The 18379-nt window shown below is 42.8% G+C and overlaps 1 protein-coding gene across 1 annotated transcript in view; it reads right to left on the reverse strand.

The window, feature by feature from the left end:
* Positions 1-2445: 2445 nt before the first annotated feature.
* The window catches only part of PTTG1IP (pituitary tumor-transforming 1 interacting protein), a 34028-nt gene continuing 18094 nt past the window's right edge, over positions 2446-18379 (reverse strand). Inside the window, exons 4-7 of the mRNA XM_018574310.1 lie at positions 15148-15253; positions 6186-6251; positions 5634-5680; positions 2446-2489 (exon numbers count right to left, since the gene is read on the reverse strand). Coding sequence (XP_018429812.1) covers positions 2446-2489; positions 5634-5680; positions 6186-6251; positions 15148-15253 — 263 coding nt within the window. The remainder of the gene's footprint in view (positions 2490-5633; positions 5681-6185; positions 6252-15147; positions 15254-18379) is intronic.

The raw sequence follows: 18379 nt of genomic DNA on the forward strand, positions 1-18379 counted from the left end.
GCACCACGAGTCCCCCCCCCCCCCCCCCCCCAACATGGCTTACCCATCTTATGACAGACCAACAGCAGCTGTGCCAGTGTCATGCATACAAAGTCTGACTGATCCTCCGATAGCATAGTGGGGAGCAATGCAAATATAGAATTTTGTTAGGTCACACAGAGACAAGTCCAAACTTCTTAGGCCCTTAACTCAATTTGAGAAATTGTGTAGAGATGTAACCCCGGTGAGGAATGTTCGCGCTATGATTGTGCGTACCATCGGTAATCCTTTGGATCAACCTCTTTCCTAGTTTTATTAGCCAATAGGAAAAAGACTTCAGGCTATCTTTTACACCACAGCAGGTAAATCACAATGTTCTTTGCCAAGAAGTCCGCCATATTCAATAACATCCAAGAGGCTGGCTACAAAATTCTTACCAAGAGGGTAAAGAGTACCTTTGGTTCTGCAGAAAATGTTTCTCACGTCATCAAGTATATGTTAGAGGTGTGATACCTTTTGGAGGAAAGGGTCAGACATCTAAAGTCACGGATGTGCGTTTGAACTGGTAACAGGCACATGACCGCCATCACCATTGAAAAAGTATTATAACCTCTTCTATATTAAAGCCCTCTGGTGGTTCATCTAATAAAAAACATTGTTTGGGTGTGTATTCTGGAATTGTGGAAACAATACAACCCGCCTACCATGGAGATGTAGATTCCCAGAATAAATGACACTATGCTGATGGAAGACCTAACTGCCTCCCTTTATGACAGACAGAAGTTGTGGCACATGGTATGCGTGGATCAGTTATACCACGTCTCACGGTTACCAGATGGCTCAGACTTCGTAGGCAGACCTGGGGCACTGCTCTGTTCTGCTTATGGTTGGTACAGGGCATTCCAAGTGTGCCTTCAGCTACCTGCACCCCCAGGTCTCTCACTATAACCCCCCCCCCCCCCCTCCTCCTTGCTATGACCTTTGGTCACTATCTCAAAAAAGAGACGTTGGAGGAGCGCCAGCACACCAATGTCAGCCCACTCTTTGCATTGTATGTATGAAGTGGAGAAAAGTTGTGGTATTGAGGTTCTGACTGTACTGAAGCAGTGCTGTATATGCAATGTTGGAGTATTTAAAAAGAAAAAACACAACATGCAGTAGAATTGACATTTCTGTATTTTAAATGTAGATTTTAGTTGTTTTCTGGAGTTCTGCTTTAAGAAACCGTGCAGGAGGGATACTCCCTCTCCTAAACCCTATTCCAGGGTCAACTCACCTACAGAGATGAAGAGCTATTATAATGTACTTGGTCTGTCAAGAAAATGTTAGCAGAAGGTCTCACCGTTATATAAGGGGAGTCTCTCCATGTTGCTATATACAGGCACCCAAATGTTTAAATGGAAATTCCATTTAAAATGTTAGGCTTCATGTATGCGATGTCTTGATGGAACACTCCGCTTCCTCACTGACATCCAATCATTATCTACCTTACATATTCTAACCTGCCCAGGAAGTGAGAAGGTGATTGGTTGCCAGGCTGGAAATACAGAAGGTTCCACACTCGGGCACTTTGTACTGAACTCATTTTTAGATTGCACTCAAACTTACCTAGCAAAGGTGACAAGTAAAGACAAACTATATTTATATAAAACGTTACAACTTAAAGATAATATATGTGAATGGAGCGTTTCAATAAGGAACAAACAAACCTGCATCTATATACACATGTGTATTAATCTTAGCCCTGGTAGAGTGAACTCACAGTTATCAGCATGGCAGCAACAGAACCTTCACATATACAATTTCACATTTTTCTTCCAGTAGCTAAAATATTGGCAAGAGAAATACTGCACTCTACCTATCAATCAGATCTTTGGAGAGAGAGCAGTGTCAATACACACATCTATACATAAACACTTTTACGCATAATCATTGCCGCAAGTGTCTCCCCTCAGCCAACAAACTAACAAGTTGTGAACAAATGACAGATGAGTGCATACAGGATGGTTGTTCATGTTCAATAAGTTGATGCAACCAATATGTGATCATGTTCTTTAAATGTGTGAAGGTGTTAGGAGGTTTGATCTAGAGCACTTCTTATGTCCTTTGTGTACTGTACAGCTATACATATATTAATGATATGCAGATACCCACAGCAACCTACCAAGGGATCACCCCGCTGCAATGGGTTACCACATATCATTATGCTTTGCTTTGGTATTGAATACACCCCAAGTGTCAAAGGATGGAGTAATAAAAAAAAAATTCTCAGGCACTTTGGTATTTTTCAAACACATTCCAAACCTTTGTAATACAAGGGAATCATCTAGTCACTCATATATAGACTTAGGACTAGCGCTGGTTAGCTGGCTACTAAAAGGACAGCAGGATTAAATAAGAATTGGTACGTATGAAAATCACTCTTTTTGACAGTCCACAGAAGTTGGTAACTCAGGCTTCCAAAACTCATTCCTGGAACTTCGCATAAGGATTATCATCTTTAAACAAACCTAGAGAGAAACAAAAGAAGAATCTATGAATTTTCCAATCATCAAAACAACCTTCTAAAACATTAACGCTCATTTTACATCTGTTAGAACAAAACCAACCACATTTCTAAGGAAAGCCTTTTAAAACACACACTTCACCCCTAAACAAGAGCTGGGGATAGCAAGTGCAAAGATAATGATATACATAGCTACTGAAAGCACTACATAACTAACAGAACGGATCCAAAAGAGAACAAGACTTATGAAAGTCTTTATGAAAAGTGTATTAACCAGGAAGCTCGTTGTCTATAGAAACCAATCAGCTTCTACTTGTCATTTCTGCAATCTGTAAAGTTGAAAATGACACAAGCAATCTGACTGGTTGCTATAAGCAACACAAAGTTCTGGCCAGCGTCTACAAATGAACAATGGAATCCTTGTGTACAGAACTGACTTTAATACTACAAGTTCACCACAAGGTGGCAGACTGGGCTCATGGAGTGCACATGTAGAAACCAATGGCCACAATCACACATGACTAGCAGAAAGAAAGAAAAACTTGAAATGCCTTGAAATTCAATGTCCTTGTATTTAAAATACAAAACACTTATTTCCATCATTTCAATCTGGTCGGTGCCAATGTCCTGTGTCAAATCTAATAGACCCGGGACAAGCCAGCATACTAAAAATCAACTATGGGAATAAAAAAAAAAATGAAAGGAAGATGGCTGGAATAGCGGAAAAGCCAGAGAATAATTACAAGCAAATCTGTACTGACTAGCAAAAATAAAAAAATTCAACTCTAAATTATTCTAGATTAGTGTATATTCTTATAAACTGCATTGCAGCAAAACAAATACAAATCACCCAACTGAAAATCTTATTGCACCCACTGCCCGCCGAGATGTGAATATTGACCACATTGGCAGCATTGTAGCAAGAACAGAAAGTCACATTGTGACCCCCCCAATCACCCTTCCATATACAATGTGTAAGCTATGAAGCAGCAACTAACCAGGCACCAGCAATGTAAATCACGGCATAGAATAAATGGAAACAAAACAAGATCTGTCTATGCAATATATGCGGGAGGGGGAGTATGGAATATGAGTAGGAAAGGAGTCTTCCTAGCTCTATGGAGAACAAACATCCCTACACTGGGCCAACAACTGGGCCAGACTTATAAAAAATAAAAAAAAACGGTACACTGTAAAATACAACCCTGAAAACTGTAACATAAAAGTTAATAGAATAAGAATTTTGCACATCGTAAAAAAAAAAAAAATGTGCATGTTGCCTACACAGTCAAATCATTAAAGCAAACCCATACCTAGTCTTTGCTGTGCCATTTTGTATCACTTTATTGTGGTATAAAACCTCGATTTCAAATCTCACACTAGAACATTTGCCTCATAGTACAGTTAACACTGGCCATTTTTTTCTCATTCAACCCCACTAGCACTGAACATGGGAAACAAAACCCCACCACTAGATTCCCCCATTCACACTGGCCATTGGCTCAGATGACGGGGGACCCAGCGAGGCCCCGAAAGTACTTGCTATTCAATGACATTGGTTGTCAATAAAATGGACATACTTGTTCCTAGACCGCACACCCTGATAGTACCATTTCATTCATTCAGAAATAGGAGTGAGCAGGACATGGCTGTAATGAGCAGGCTAGAAGAAAGGAGGGGACCTAGGTGCTGTCAAATTGGGGAATACTTTGTTAAACTGTATTCCCCAATACCACACAAGCTGTAGTGTTAAGCAAATGTCCATTTTAATGGCAACCAATGTCATTCAATAGCAAGTACTTTCGGGGCCTCGCAGGGTCCGCGTCATCTGAGCCTGATAGAGCTGCAGCTAACGATTATTTTCAAAATCGATTAGTTGGACGATTATTAAGTTCGATTAATCGGTTAAATCGGATAAAAAAAATTAAATACATTTTAAAAAATGGCTCCAGTGATGGACTACTAGTTTGTATTGAGATTGTAGTCCATCACAGGAGCAAGCTTGGAGCGGTGGAAGTAAAGAAAAGGAAAAAAAAAAAAGTGTGGTGTGCAATATAGTGAAATGAAAAGTGTAAAATTATACAGCAATTAAATGTAGAATGGCATCGCCTATTAAGGACTACAAAGCCCAGCAATAGTACATTATACAGCACAATGCAGAATACCACCAGCTATAGAGTACAACAAATCCCAGCAATAGTACATTATACAGCACAATGCAGAATACCACCAGCTATAGAGTACAACAAATCCCAGCAATAGTACATTATACAGCACAATGCAGAATACCACCAGCTATAGAGTACAACAAATCCCAGCAATAGTACATTATACAGCACAATGCAGAATACCACCAGCTATAGAGTACAACAAATCCCAGCAATACATTGTACACTGTATGTATAATGTATTGCTGGGATTTGTATTCCTCTATAGCTGATCTAATATACATCACAAAACATCACAGGTATAGAGGAATACAAATCCCAGCAATACATTATAGAGCACCATGTGTGGGAAAGTGCAGGCTTACCTGAGCAGTCTTCCAGCAACTTGTTTCTGAGATCGGGCCTATTGATAGAGCCTGATGAAGGACTGAGCATGGACACCCTAGTCAATAAATCCAGATAGAGAGGCAGCAACTGCTTTTACCTCTCCTAGAAAGGTACACAGTCAGAACTTCCCAACCCAATAGTAGCTGAAACACCAATCTGCCCATCACCTTAGAGAGTAAACCTTGGAGGTAACATAGGTACCTAATAATGAAAAGATCTTGAATCCGGGCGAAATCCTGTTTATGGAACATACATAATTTGGCAACACCGGATACAGAATCAAATGTCTGCATCTCCATACAAAAATCCCCCAAATTCTCATTTGCAATGTGTTGAACATGTACAGAAAGGAGAAATAGGCCTGAACATGGTGCATCCTCCATAGCAAGCATTGAGGAAAAAATACAGCCAACTGTAAATAGATTAGATCCTCAGGAGGCCAGAATAAAATATAGCGAGCCAACAGACCATCATAGCAGCACTACTTTCAGTGGCAAAAGCACAGCAAACTGATCGTTTCCCCCCTAGACTGGGGCACTGACAATATTATTTAAACCCAAGGAATAGCGGAGCCACGCAGAATCAAAATTTACCATATTTCTTCCTTATTGCATCATGTTGTGTCTTCATATTAGCCCTCCTGCGGGGGAAAAAAGAAAAAGATATACTTTGATTTGAACAGAAGAATACTTGACTAGTGCTATCCATCTGTTACTACAACTACTGTCTACATTCCTCGTGAAAAGTAGCCGGCATGATAGGGAGTTTGGCATTACTATTCAATATAGCTACAGTTTGAGTTCATCTAAAGCACTGCTGCCTCTGACAACTAGTCTCACAATATATGAAGTGATATCTGGTGCTGTTCTCCTTGCTGGAGACTCTGACATCAGGAAGCAAAGCCCTGTCTGTATCATGGTGGCTGCCACCACACAGACCGTGGAGAACAAGGCATGGTTAGTCAGTACTGGGGAAAGACCAGCTGAATGGAGACTAGAGGCAAAGCTGCTAACTAGTCCTTAGCTCTTTCTTTCTGGGGCACACATACAAGTCATCATTGACTGATAAACTCACTGCAACCCCCGTAACAGATTTCTTCAGTCGGTAGAGTTACTTCCGCATGAGCAATTACAACATTTATTTACCTTTCTTCTTGGCGAGCCTTTCTCTCTTCGCTTTCTCTCATCCTTTTCTCAGTCTCCAAGGTGGTGCTGTTTAAAGATCATCAGATTATTCACTTGTGGTTTATTCACACTCTAACTGCATGTTTAACCCATCAACACATAGATCATCTTGTGCTAAATTGAGCAGATTGTTAAACAAGCATCAATAGCCAACTAAGGGCTGAATAATAAAATGCACCTATAACCTTCTACAACAATTAAATACAAGTATCTTTAAAAGTATGTGCCAGGGTAGTGGGAGCACTCGCATGCATATAATGACAATTCCATAAAGTGTCCATGGATGGTCTTCCTCCCTCCAGCACTATGAATGGTCTTAATGGCCAACTTGAAAGTTTAGGGGGGGGATCTAGCCCTCATTACTGCAGAGTGTCAACATTGGCATGTAAAGCACTCAGGATTTAGGGAGTTGGAAGTACTGCAGAAAGAAGGTGGTTCTTTAAACATGGAAATATTGTACTGGAGGTACCCCAATGAGAACAATTGATCTGATGGGGAACATCTACAGTCTAGGGTGAATTTTCCCAGTCTATGAGGCTTCCTAAAGTAAAGTAGGTATTGTAATACATGTGTGCAGGATTACATGATGTCCAATGACCTAGACAACTTTCTGTAGTTGGATAATTTCCCATTGTTCAGCCACAAATTAAAACAGGACCCTAATCTAAATAGGATACTTACACTCCCTTACCCCCACTCCTTGCCGTTGGATTACAAGAAGAAATAGTTTTTTGAAATGCTTAACGTTTATCAGCACTGGGCTCAGGCTGCTTCGGGAGTAATGATACAGGGGGGCGTGTCTTGGACATGGCGGCGCTCAGATGTGCTTAGCGTGAGCTCCGAACACGCTACCCGCAAAACAGACATCCTGGACTCAGATGAATCCCTAAACCCCTACTGAAAAATTAACAAGAAAACTACACGCTCGGGCGCCTCTAAAACACCCTCTACCAGCATTAAAAAATACATTGCGGCAGAGCAGTCGGGCTCATCCACTCCGCACAACGCGGCTAAAACTGGCGTGCAGGACATACGTTCAACACACTCGTCACCTCGAGGAATAGACCCAGAGTCATCCTACCTTCATCCTGGGACCGGAGACGAGCGGGGGGCCCCGAAACATCACATCAATGGACGACCTGGTACGTACCCTTCCCACCAAGCAAGATTTGGCAGACATGCTCGGTACCCTGGAGAACTCACTGAAAGCCGACATCCTGTCGCTTAGAGGTGAGGTCACGCACCTCTTACACAGAGTGGAGGAGACAGAGAGCCGATTGGACAGCCACGCCACTGTCATAACGGCCCTGCAGTCTCACCTCCAGCTCACGGCTAAGACGCAAAGAGACCTCTCATATCGCCTGGAGGACAGGGATAACAGGGGACGACGCAATAACCTGAGGGTAAGGGGTCTCCCCGAGACAATCTCTGACTGTGACCTGGCGGCTACACTACGGGGTATCTTTAATTCCATACAGGGGAGGGCCCCCGATACCCCCCTTATGTTTGATAGGGCGCATAGAACACTTCGCCCACGGGGTCTGCAGCAAGAAACATCCAGAGACGTGATATGCCGACTACACTACAACGCAGATAAGGAAGCTATAATGATGAAGCTTCGGGAGAGTCCGCTTACAGATTTTGAGGGCGTCCACTTACAAATTTTCTCTGACCTGGCTAGGGAGACCCTCTTCAGACGCAGGGCTCTGCGCCCACTGTTGGAGCTTCTGTCTAAATTGCCAGAAGGCAAGGCAAGACGTCAGTTCTTCGCTTCCCTGAGGACTTAGAGGCATTCTGTGAATCTCTGTGCATCACCATACCGAAATTACCAGGATGGGGCGACTCTTTGCCCACCCTTCCATTATTGTTGGACCAACAATGGAGGTCACTGGGCACTATCCAGTCGGTGGAGACAACCCCCTTGTCTACCCGACATAATGTTTGAAAGACGATATAAGCCTCTCTTTCTAATCTACCTAAAGTACGGCCTCTCTGTTAAAAGATTTGTGTAATGGTTAAAATTGTTGAATATGGCCGAGGAATTTGTATGTTGTGTTTTTTTCCCATGTTTTTTCTGAGTCATAATGGCCTTCTTTTCATCTGGCCGAAAATAGGATGTACTAATATTAAGACGTTGGTGAATATATTTGCTTATATATAAGTAATGTTAATGCAATACTAACGATACGAATAATGCGGGTGCGTGCTGACAGGGGCAACAGTGGAAGTGAATAAGTGCTTAGACTTCCCTGGTAGTGCCTCTTTTGCCCACGTCATGTACCCCGTAAAAGGTGTATATGGTTCCAAGAGAACCCGTTTTGGTAATGTTAAGCCTCAGTGTTTCTGTTCTTTGACACTGAGGAACAGGACTGGGGACCTCTTCCTCGATCCTTTTTTTTTTTCTTAATTTTATGTCACTTTCTTCCTTTTTTCACCTATTATCAGCTCCCTATGTATGTTACCCCGACCTTTTCCCTACCTTCCTTGTTTGCCCTATCCGTGTGAAGATCCTTAAAGGAGACTGTTGGGGGACGAGCAGAAATGCAACCCGATGGCGGACGTTAGAATAATTAGTTATAATGTTCGGGGTCTTAATACACCTTTTAAGCGCCACGCCCTTTATAGGGAACTGGTAGCATTAGGCGGGGACATAGTATTTCTTCAAGAAACACACATTGCACACACTTCCCATGTTAAACTACATTCTCAGCAATACCCTACGTGGTACTACAATACCTCTCCATCTAGTAAGCGTAATGGCATGGCCATTGGGTTGCACAGACGCCTCCCATTCAGCCTCCTTGAAAGGAAAACAGATTCAGCCAGGAGATTCTTGTTCCTACGGGGGAAGATAGGGCAGCAGATATACACTCTTGTGAATATTTATGGTCCAAATCAATCTCAGACATCATTTTTAAATCATACCTTAAACTCCCTTACGGAATTCCAAGCGGGTATAACGATACTTGCAGGGGACTTGAATGTCCATATGGACCCGTCGTTAGACTCTTCATCGGGCCGTTCACATATGGCACATAGACAAATCACTAATCTTAAGTCACACTTTCATAAACTCCAGCTCATGGACACCTGGCGAATATTACACCCACACGAAAAAGATTATACGGTATACTCAACGGTGCATAATATGTACTCCCGTATAGACTATATTTTTATGGAACACAGACACTTGGACCTTCTTATTGACACTAAAATCCACACGGCCACAATGTCAGATCACGCCCCTATATCGGCCCGACTGGAGAGACCAGGAGAACACAGATCTCCATATATGTGGAGATTAAACGAACAGCTGCTAGCTGATCCTATAGTTGAGTCAGCTGTACTAGACGACCTCACATGATATTTTCGCGAGAACGAGACGGAAGATATTTCCCCTGGGATTCTTTGGGAAGCTCATAAGGCAACGATTCGGGGGAAATTTATAGCTCACGGCTCACGTAAAAAAAAAGGAACGTACTCATAAAATTAACAAGCTGACTCAGAAGATAACTACTCTAGAGCAAGCACATAAACGGTCGCTGGCAGATGCTCTCCTCCCGGAGCTCTCTAAAGCCCGGGAGGAGTTACGTAAGGTTCTTCAATCTAAGTACTCTAGATCCTTGAAGTACCTTTCCCAACAATCCTATGAATTCGGAAGTAAGCCCGGTAGACGACTGGCTCGCCTCTTACGGGTTCATCAAAACATGGGCTTCATCCCTAAAATAAAGAATGCGAAGGATAACATTACATTCTCTACGAAGGAGATAGCCCAAACGTTTAGGGAATTTTACGCTAAACTGTACAATGTTCGACCGGACCCCTCTGAACAGCTTAATAAAACGACAAAGACCTGATTCGCTCCTATTTGACCAATCTTTCTTTTCCCCAAATAGATCAGACGACCTTGATGTCGCTGGAAACCCCAATATCTGAATTAGAACTCAGTAAGGCTATAGCCACTTCCCCGTCCGGAAAAAGTCCTGGTCCGGATGGGTTCCCACTAAAATACTATAAAACTTTTCAATCTTTGCTAAAACCACAATTATGTACATATTTAAATACTTTTTCCACAGGTAAACCACCAGAACTAGCTACTTTACACACTTATATCTCAGTCTTCCCTAAACCCGGAAGGGATCCAGCTGTGTGCAGTACCTACAGGCCTATTTCTTTATTAAATACCGACATTAAATTGTACGCCAAAATACTAGCCAATCGCCTGGCGCCATTACTACCTCATCTTATTTCAGCTGACCAGACTGGATTCATTCCGGGAAGAGAGGCTAGGGATAATACGCAGCGAGCACTGACTGATTAATCACGCTTCCACATCAACCCTTCCGGCCATGATTCTATCTACCGACGCGGAAAAGGCGTTTGACAGAGTCGATTGGGACTTTTTAATAACCACGCTTGAACATATTGGACTTGGCCCTAGAATGTTACACTTTATTAAAACCCTCTATCACAAACCCACGGCACAAATTAAGGTTAACGGTACTCTATCTTATGCCTTTGAACTCCACAATGGCACTCGTCAGGATTGCCCTTTATCACCCCTTTTATTTGCACTTACTCTGGAACCCCTGCTCATCTCTATCAGAAATAACATAAACATTAGAGGTGTTGAAGTACAAGGGTATGAACATAAAATAGCGGCTTATGCCGACGACATTCTTTTTTTCGTGAGACAGCCTAGAATTACTTTTCCTAACCTCCTCAAGGAATTTGAACAATACGGATTAGTTTCGAACTTTAAAATAAATTTACATAAATCTGAACTATTAAACCTCACAACCTCGGCAAAGGGAATGCCAACAGATACGAGACACCCTGCCGTTTTTGTGGAAAACTCGTAAGCCGAAATATTTAGGAATATTTTTGACTTTTAAATTTTCAGATTTGATGCACTGTAACTATATTCCTATATTGAACAGTATAAAGACGGATCTCTCTAGATGGAATAATGATCGTCCCTATCTTACTCTGAAAGGCAGGATCAACGGCATTAAAATGAACATACTTCCGAGGGTGCTATATCTGCTACAAACAGTGCCTATCTCTCTACCAGAATGTTACCTCTAGACCCTACGTAGAGTGGTAGACAAGTATATATGGAATCGTTCCAAAGCTAGGATAGCTCGCCAGACCCTCACTAGGACCAAACGGGAGGGAGGCCTAGCCCTCCCAGACTTCACCTTGTATTACTACGCAGCTGCCCTTAATAGAGTCTTGGACTGGACATATCAGAAGGGGAGTAAACGGTGGGTTGACCTGGAAATCTCCTTGGCTGGCCAACCTTTGTCGACGATATGTTGGATACCACCGGAGTATAGAGAGCTCCGGAATTCCACCTCCCCCCGACTAAGTCCACCCTGACTATTTGGTCTAAAATATATTCCCAGCTAGTAGGTCCTTACAATTCCACTCTACTGCCAATGCTGGGTCACTCATTTTATCCACCAGGCTGCATGGACAGTGGCTTTCGCCACTGGACCGATACTAAGCTTTTTAGGTTATATGAGGTTACGCAAGAGTCGGGTCTTGTAACACCGCTACAAATACAAAATAAGTTTGGTGTCCGACCCCTTGACGAATGGCGGTATCGCCAGCTACTCCACTTTGTCTCCTCTCTTCCTAAACTGCTTAGATCTCTCAAAAACCTACACAGGCTGGAGAATCTATTGTCACAACCTGACTCCCCATCTCATGGCTTGTCGCAAGTATACAAAATTTTGCTTTCATCCCGGGTAAACCAAGCTCCGTCATACTTAATACACTGGGAGGCAGACCTGGGTATTACTTTGACAGGTCCTCAGAAAAAACGATTGCTCATCCTCAATTTCTCCTCCTCCATTAGTACATATGTAGTAGAGGCCTCATATAAACTACTGGCGAGGTGGTACTATACACCGGATCGCCTGCACGCGATGCATCCAATACATTCCCCAGAATGTTGGAGGGGTTGTGGACTCGTAGGCACCCACGGACACATATGGTGGTTTTGTCCTAAGGTGAAACCTTTCTGGTTGCAAGTTACCACTCTTATTGCATCTATAACGGGGCAACCCCCCCTTACTGATCCTTGGGCATGTTTATTACACGTCGGATATATCGCCTGTAAGGTATAGGAAATCCCTGACGCCACACTTATTGAATGCTGCTAAGTTCCTCATTCCTAAATATTGGAACACCCCTGTGGTGCCTCCAATTGGGGAATGGATACATAAAGTGGACTATCTATGTCTGATGGAGGAACTTACCGCGGTGAGACAAGAACGTACGATTGTGTTTAAAACCATCTGGTCTCCCTGGGTTGCCTTTAAAGCTATGCCCATATATACACAGCTGACCGGTGAACTAATTATTTAATTACTATAACTGGGCTCGTTTTGAAAAAACCATAAGGTGTAAATATAGCTGACCTATGAACTGTCTAATGGGAACCGTAGAGTCTGTAGAGGTAGTCGCTTGTAGGAGGGCAACATTGGAAGGATAGAATGGGTTATTGTACGGATACTATTCCCCCTTTTCCCCGAAGGCAGAGAACTGCGTCTGCCTATTAATGGCGGGCTGCACCTGAAATGTACTTGTTTTGTTTGAAATGTATTTGTCTTGTAAAAAATGTAACTGATTTGCTTATAAAAAAATATATACTTTAATAAAAATTGAATATTAAAAAAAAAGCACTGGGCTCAGTTGAAGTTCCACTGAGCGACTTACAAAGCTTGGAATAAGTTTCCTTTAAAGTGCCTGACACTAGTTTTAAAATGTGAAGAGAGCTCAACGCAAAGCAATCCTTGCCTGTCCCATAGTCTACACTGCTTGGAAGAGAAAGGCTTGCTTTCTGGGCGTCTCAGATTCCTGGTCCCTCACCAGAATGCACTTCTGTCTTCAATCCAGGGGAGTTCAGCAGTGCAGACAGGGCGACAAGCAAATAATGCTTCCTTCACAGCAAGCTCTGTTTGAAAATATAGAAATAGCAATACTGTCACTCTAAAGCACCTTCAGCTCCATTCCAAGAGCCCTAACCACACAGGAGTGATGGCTTTGATTTGATGCTTTATGAAGGTCTACAAAAGCCTGCTAGCAGCTTGTTAAAAGCACCAGCCTGAAATATGCTATTTGTATTGGGAAGCTGAAGGGTGCTTTAAAAAGGAGAAATGAGGCGAGTGAAAATAACTCCTCCTTATATATTTCTAGCCGATGTGTGACAATGAAACTGTCAGAGGTTGGCTCAATAGATCGGGAAGTGAGCAAACACATAGCGTCGCTCGCTCACTTCTCGATCATCCCCCTGCAGAGAGCCATGACTGTCAGTCACGGCTGCCCACAGGGATTCCCCCCTCCCCGCTCCTCCAGTGCCGAGTCGGGGAACGGACGGGGGAGGGCACAGCTGGCTCTGCATCTAGATAGGCAGAGCCAGCTGTCAATCCTGCAGCTGGGTGGATCTCGACAGTAATGTTGGGATCAGTCCCGGGTGCAGCGTCTCAGTATACGGCGAGCTACATACTGAGCTGAGGGTGACGGGAGAACGCTAGTTTGTGTCCTCCCGTTACCCTTAGGAGAACTATGGGGAAAAGCCCTGACCCCATAGTTCTCCTTTAAAGAAATATGTGATTAGAGAAATATGGGGGCTGACATTACGGATGCTGGTTGCCTTACTGTTACTCTAGCCTACTGTACCAGTACTCCACTGAGAACAAGTCCCTCTGCTGCAGTGGCTAATAGGACTTGTCATTTCTCCAGCCACAGATCCTGTGTGAATGGATGATACGGCTGTATGGGAAGAGCCACACACAGCTATGAATAATTCAAAAATTCACAGCAGCCTGCGGGGGAGGGGGGACTGAATCCCACAATTCAGGTAAGTGCCGTGTGTTGACATCTGACCATATTTCATGTTAGAACCAGAATATAGAGTAGAACATGACATGTGGTCAGAAAAGTAAAGAACTGAACCCAGAGATGGTCACAATCAATGTAAACACTTGCTTAAAGCTTCAACAATTTTTGCCAATTTAAAAGTGTATTTCCCCTTTTACAGTCAAATTTTAGAAAATGATGTGTTCCTATTCACACAGCATACCCAAAAAAAACAAAGTTTAAAAATATGCCTTACTATTTTAATGTTTCGTTGCAGCAGGCAACATGGGCGATTCCAGGTTTTTCTAAGCACCTTCACAGTGATCTGTCCTTATAGAAAGACTTAAGACTGAAATTGTGGGCTTGTGTTTTTCTCATTGAGGCAATGTTCATACCAGGTCTAGAGCAGATCTGCACACACAGTGCAGTGCATTTTTACCACGTTCTGGTGCTGGTTTTTTATTTTTGCTTAAAGTCAAGTGCATTTTTGATACGTTTCCAGACCAGAAAAATGAGACCAGCAGTATATATATATATTTTTTTTTTGTCTGGACCAGAATGGACTGTGCTGGTGTGAACAGAGCCCAGAAATACTATAAGGATACATTGGGATGCTTTTTGGCCCGTGAACAAACTGTTCTGGTCTGGACATGGTGTGAACAAGCCCTAACACTTGAATGCAGAAGCCAGGGTTGTAATCTTAACCCCTCAGAGCCCCTCCTAAACATTATAACGAAGGAGAAGCAGGTCAAAATTTGAAAAAACTTTAAAAAGTCAAGAAACGAACCCAAGTGGAAGCAATTTAAAATGCAAGAAGCATTTTTTTTAATCTTAATATACTATGTGAATGGGAACATGTCCCAATATAAAATATCCCAATATGGCTGTGCAAGTGGGAATACACTTTAAGGTCTACAAGGTAACGCCTCTGAAAGTCAGTCAGGCAGTAGAAACAATAGAGCCATAAATCATTCCTAACTGCATTCAGTTCTGCAAAACAAAAAAACATGGTCTGAACATTTGCAGAAACACAAAGCATGATCGGACTACTTACTTTCTGTTCTTCTTTTTCCGACAACAGCAGCAACAGCAAATCACCACAGACAAAATAATGATGCCTCCAACCACGGATATGGCGATGATCAGAGCTTCAAAATCCACTGGAAAACAAGAACACTTTTGTACATTTCTGAAGACAAGGAACCCCATACATATAATCTCACAGCCATGCCCTGATCCACATCAACCCTCGCTGCAGCATTTTGCAGTTAAAACTTAAAAGAAGTATATCACTGTAAGTGCAACTTGACTGTTTAGAAGAGAACCATGTGGTAACCTTTTTATCCCATAGTTCTCTTAGGGGTCACAGGAGGACATATACTAACCTCCTCCCGTGACCCAAAGCTTATTAGATAGCGGACTATAGCTCACTGTTTACCGAGATCGCTGCAGCTATGACTGCCTATATAGAAGCAGAGCCAGCTGTGCCTGCCCCCTCCCACTGACAGTCACCACTCTGCAGGGAGATGATCGGAACATGAGCGAGTGACGGTATGTGTTCTCGCTTCCCGATCTATTGAGCTGACGTGTGACAGTTTCATTGTCACACGTCGGCTCGAACTAGGAGGTTGAGTGAAAAATCACTCCCCATAGTTCTCCTTTAAGGGAATGAATGTAAAAACTCGAGTGCAACTGCGAAGGGATAAAATGATGTTCAGAGCTCTGTAACAGGAGTGGAGTGTTGGATTAACAATGTTTAAACGCAATGCTCACATCCCATTGCCCTTGCCACAACAAACTACATGCACTAACGTGAAAGGGAAGAGGAAGGATGCAGAAAGAGGAAACATCTTCTTGGTCTGGTGCACATTTCCTACATTGATTTATTGACTTATTTTCAGGCAAAAACAATCCCATATGGGCGGCAGAGCAGCAAAGTTTCTTCCTTTGCTGTGCTGGGGGTCCCGTGTTCAATTTCCATTGTGGACACAACTTTAAGTTCTCACAAACTTTTATTGGGGTTTTCTTTGGGTACCCTCACCTTCTCCTCCAATGTTATGTTGGTAGGTGAGGGGTGGACGAATCAATGTGGAAGATCTTCAGATGGAAGCGAGCGGCGGAGACACAGGTACATTATTACCTTTTTGGTAACTTTCTTTATGCTTTTGCATACATCTGCTTGCTAGCCATAGATATATGCAAAATATCCTTTAATGCCTCTTAATATTATACTGCTTTCTGTATTCAAAAACTGGACCAAGTCATACGGGAGCACATGACTATTAGCCAAAGGGCTCAAATAACTTTTCTAACAAGAAAGATAATTTATTCATTTTGTGCAACCTGAGGTTGTATAAACCAGATCCAAAGAAAAATTTAATAAGTTTATAACTGGTCACAGTCAATGCCAAGACTACTAATCTAAAGAGAAAAACAAAACATGTGGAAACTAACTGATGAGAAAAACTTTAAAGCTGAACTCCGGCAAACAGCTAAATAAATGTGAACAATCTTACCTACCAGAAGACCAATATATTTATTTTATCAGACAGGCACTGCTAGCAGACCTAGGTCAGTAAGCTTACCTTTCTTAACTGCAATTAAAGGAAAACCTGCCAAGATTGCGGGCATGAAATGCCGGAACCTCCTGCTACTATATTAGAAATTGCCACGAGCAGCACAGAAATCTGGCACACTACTACACATGTCTTTATTTCAGTGGCTAAAGCCAAGCTTGGCCTTATCCAAGGAGGCGACTAAAGGTGCCCATACACTGCACGATTATCGTACGATAATCGTACGCGATATTACTGGATGGGGCGAGACCAAGAACACATTTTAGGTCCCAGAAAAATTAACACTGGTATAAAAACCCAGACTCGGTTCCAGAGCTCACACGGGCCTCGCAAAGACTATGTAAAAGTTATTACAGTATGGGACCTGTGCACTTTGTTTAAGCCATCCATTTAGAAGGTTCAAGCTAACGCAGGGCAGGACACATCTCAGGAGCCACGTAGCAAATGCCCCTTGCAAATACAGCTGGTGCCTAACTTTTGAGGGTTTCTCCGTCAATGGAACTGGCTCCTGAATTCCACATTAATTCATCTACCCCTACTAGGTTTAATTTTTTTAATAATTATCACCTGCAGAATGTGCAGAGACAGAGATAAAAGCTGCCAATCAAGAGCGTCTCCTTTGCAGATGGTGGTTTGAAATAAAGGAGTGAGCTGTGAAAGTCTGGATCTCAATTTATACTTTACACAGAGGCGGGGGATAAAAAGTATCATTACAGCATCTTTACTATGAATCCCTGCTCTTTTGTATATGGCCACAATAAAGAGGTTAGAGTATCCGGTCACAGTAATGTCCTAAAGTGATAAATAACAGATACGCCTATTGCACCTAGATCTTCCACTATTGCACCTAGATCTTCCACAGGCTAATCTGCTGGTGCAAAGATGCCAACAGGGTAAAAATATCTAGGCATATTTTAAGGGCTAGTTCACAGCAGACAGTGCGCTCCAGCCCGATTGGGGCCGGAATGCACTGGATCGCATTGCGGCCGGCTCTCTTTGTTGTGGGGCGGGAGGGGGCCGCACGGGAACGTGTGGCACATCAATGCCTGCAGCCTAGTCAAAAAATGCTGCAAGCACTATTTTTCTGACCGGAATGTAGGTATTGATGTGCCACAACGTTTCTGTGCGGCCGACCACACAGCGGCCGGAGGGTGTGGCTGCGGTGCCATTGAGTTCAATGCACCGCCACGCCCCCTCCTGCCCCACAACAAAGTGAGCCGGCCGCAAGGTGATCCAGTGGCTTCCGGCCCCAATCGGGCTGGAACGCACTGTGGCTGGTGTGAACTAGCTCTTAAATCGGAAACTTCCAAAAATACACTAAATCTTCATCACCAGGAGACCCAAGTACTAACTATCTTCCTGCTTTACAGATTTATGTTTAGGACTACAAATTGGGGCCCTGGTAAATGGAACGTTAAGTAGACCTCGGTCTTTAACGTAGCTATGCAACAGTACATTGGAGAAAATTAAAATTGTCTTCATAGAGATTTAAAAAAAAGTGTAAAAAAGTGAAAATGCTCCATTAAGCAGGCAGGTTATTAAAATAGCAAGAAGAATGGAGATCTGTCAAGTGCACTACCCAGGAATAATAAAGTGGATGGTGGAATATGGGCGTGGTGGTGGTAGGTGTGCAAGCTCCTGGAACAGGCAGACGTATCCTGTATAGTACAAAAGAAAAAAAAAAAAAAAATGAAAAGAAAAGAAAAACTA

Source organism: Nanorana parkeri, unplaced genomic scaffold, assembly GCF_000935625.1.
Source record: "Nanorana parkeri isolate BGI_ZX_2015 unplaced genomic scaffold, ASM93562v1 scaffold2874, whole genome shotgun sequence".
Lineage (NCBI taxonomy): Eukaryota > Metazoa > Chordata > Amphibia > Anura > Dicroglossidae > Nanorana > Nanorana parkeri.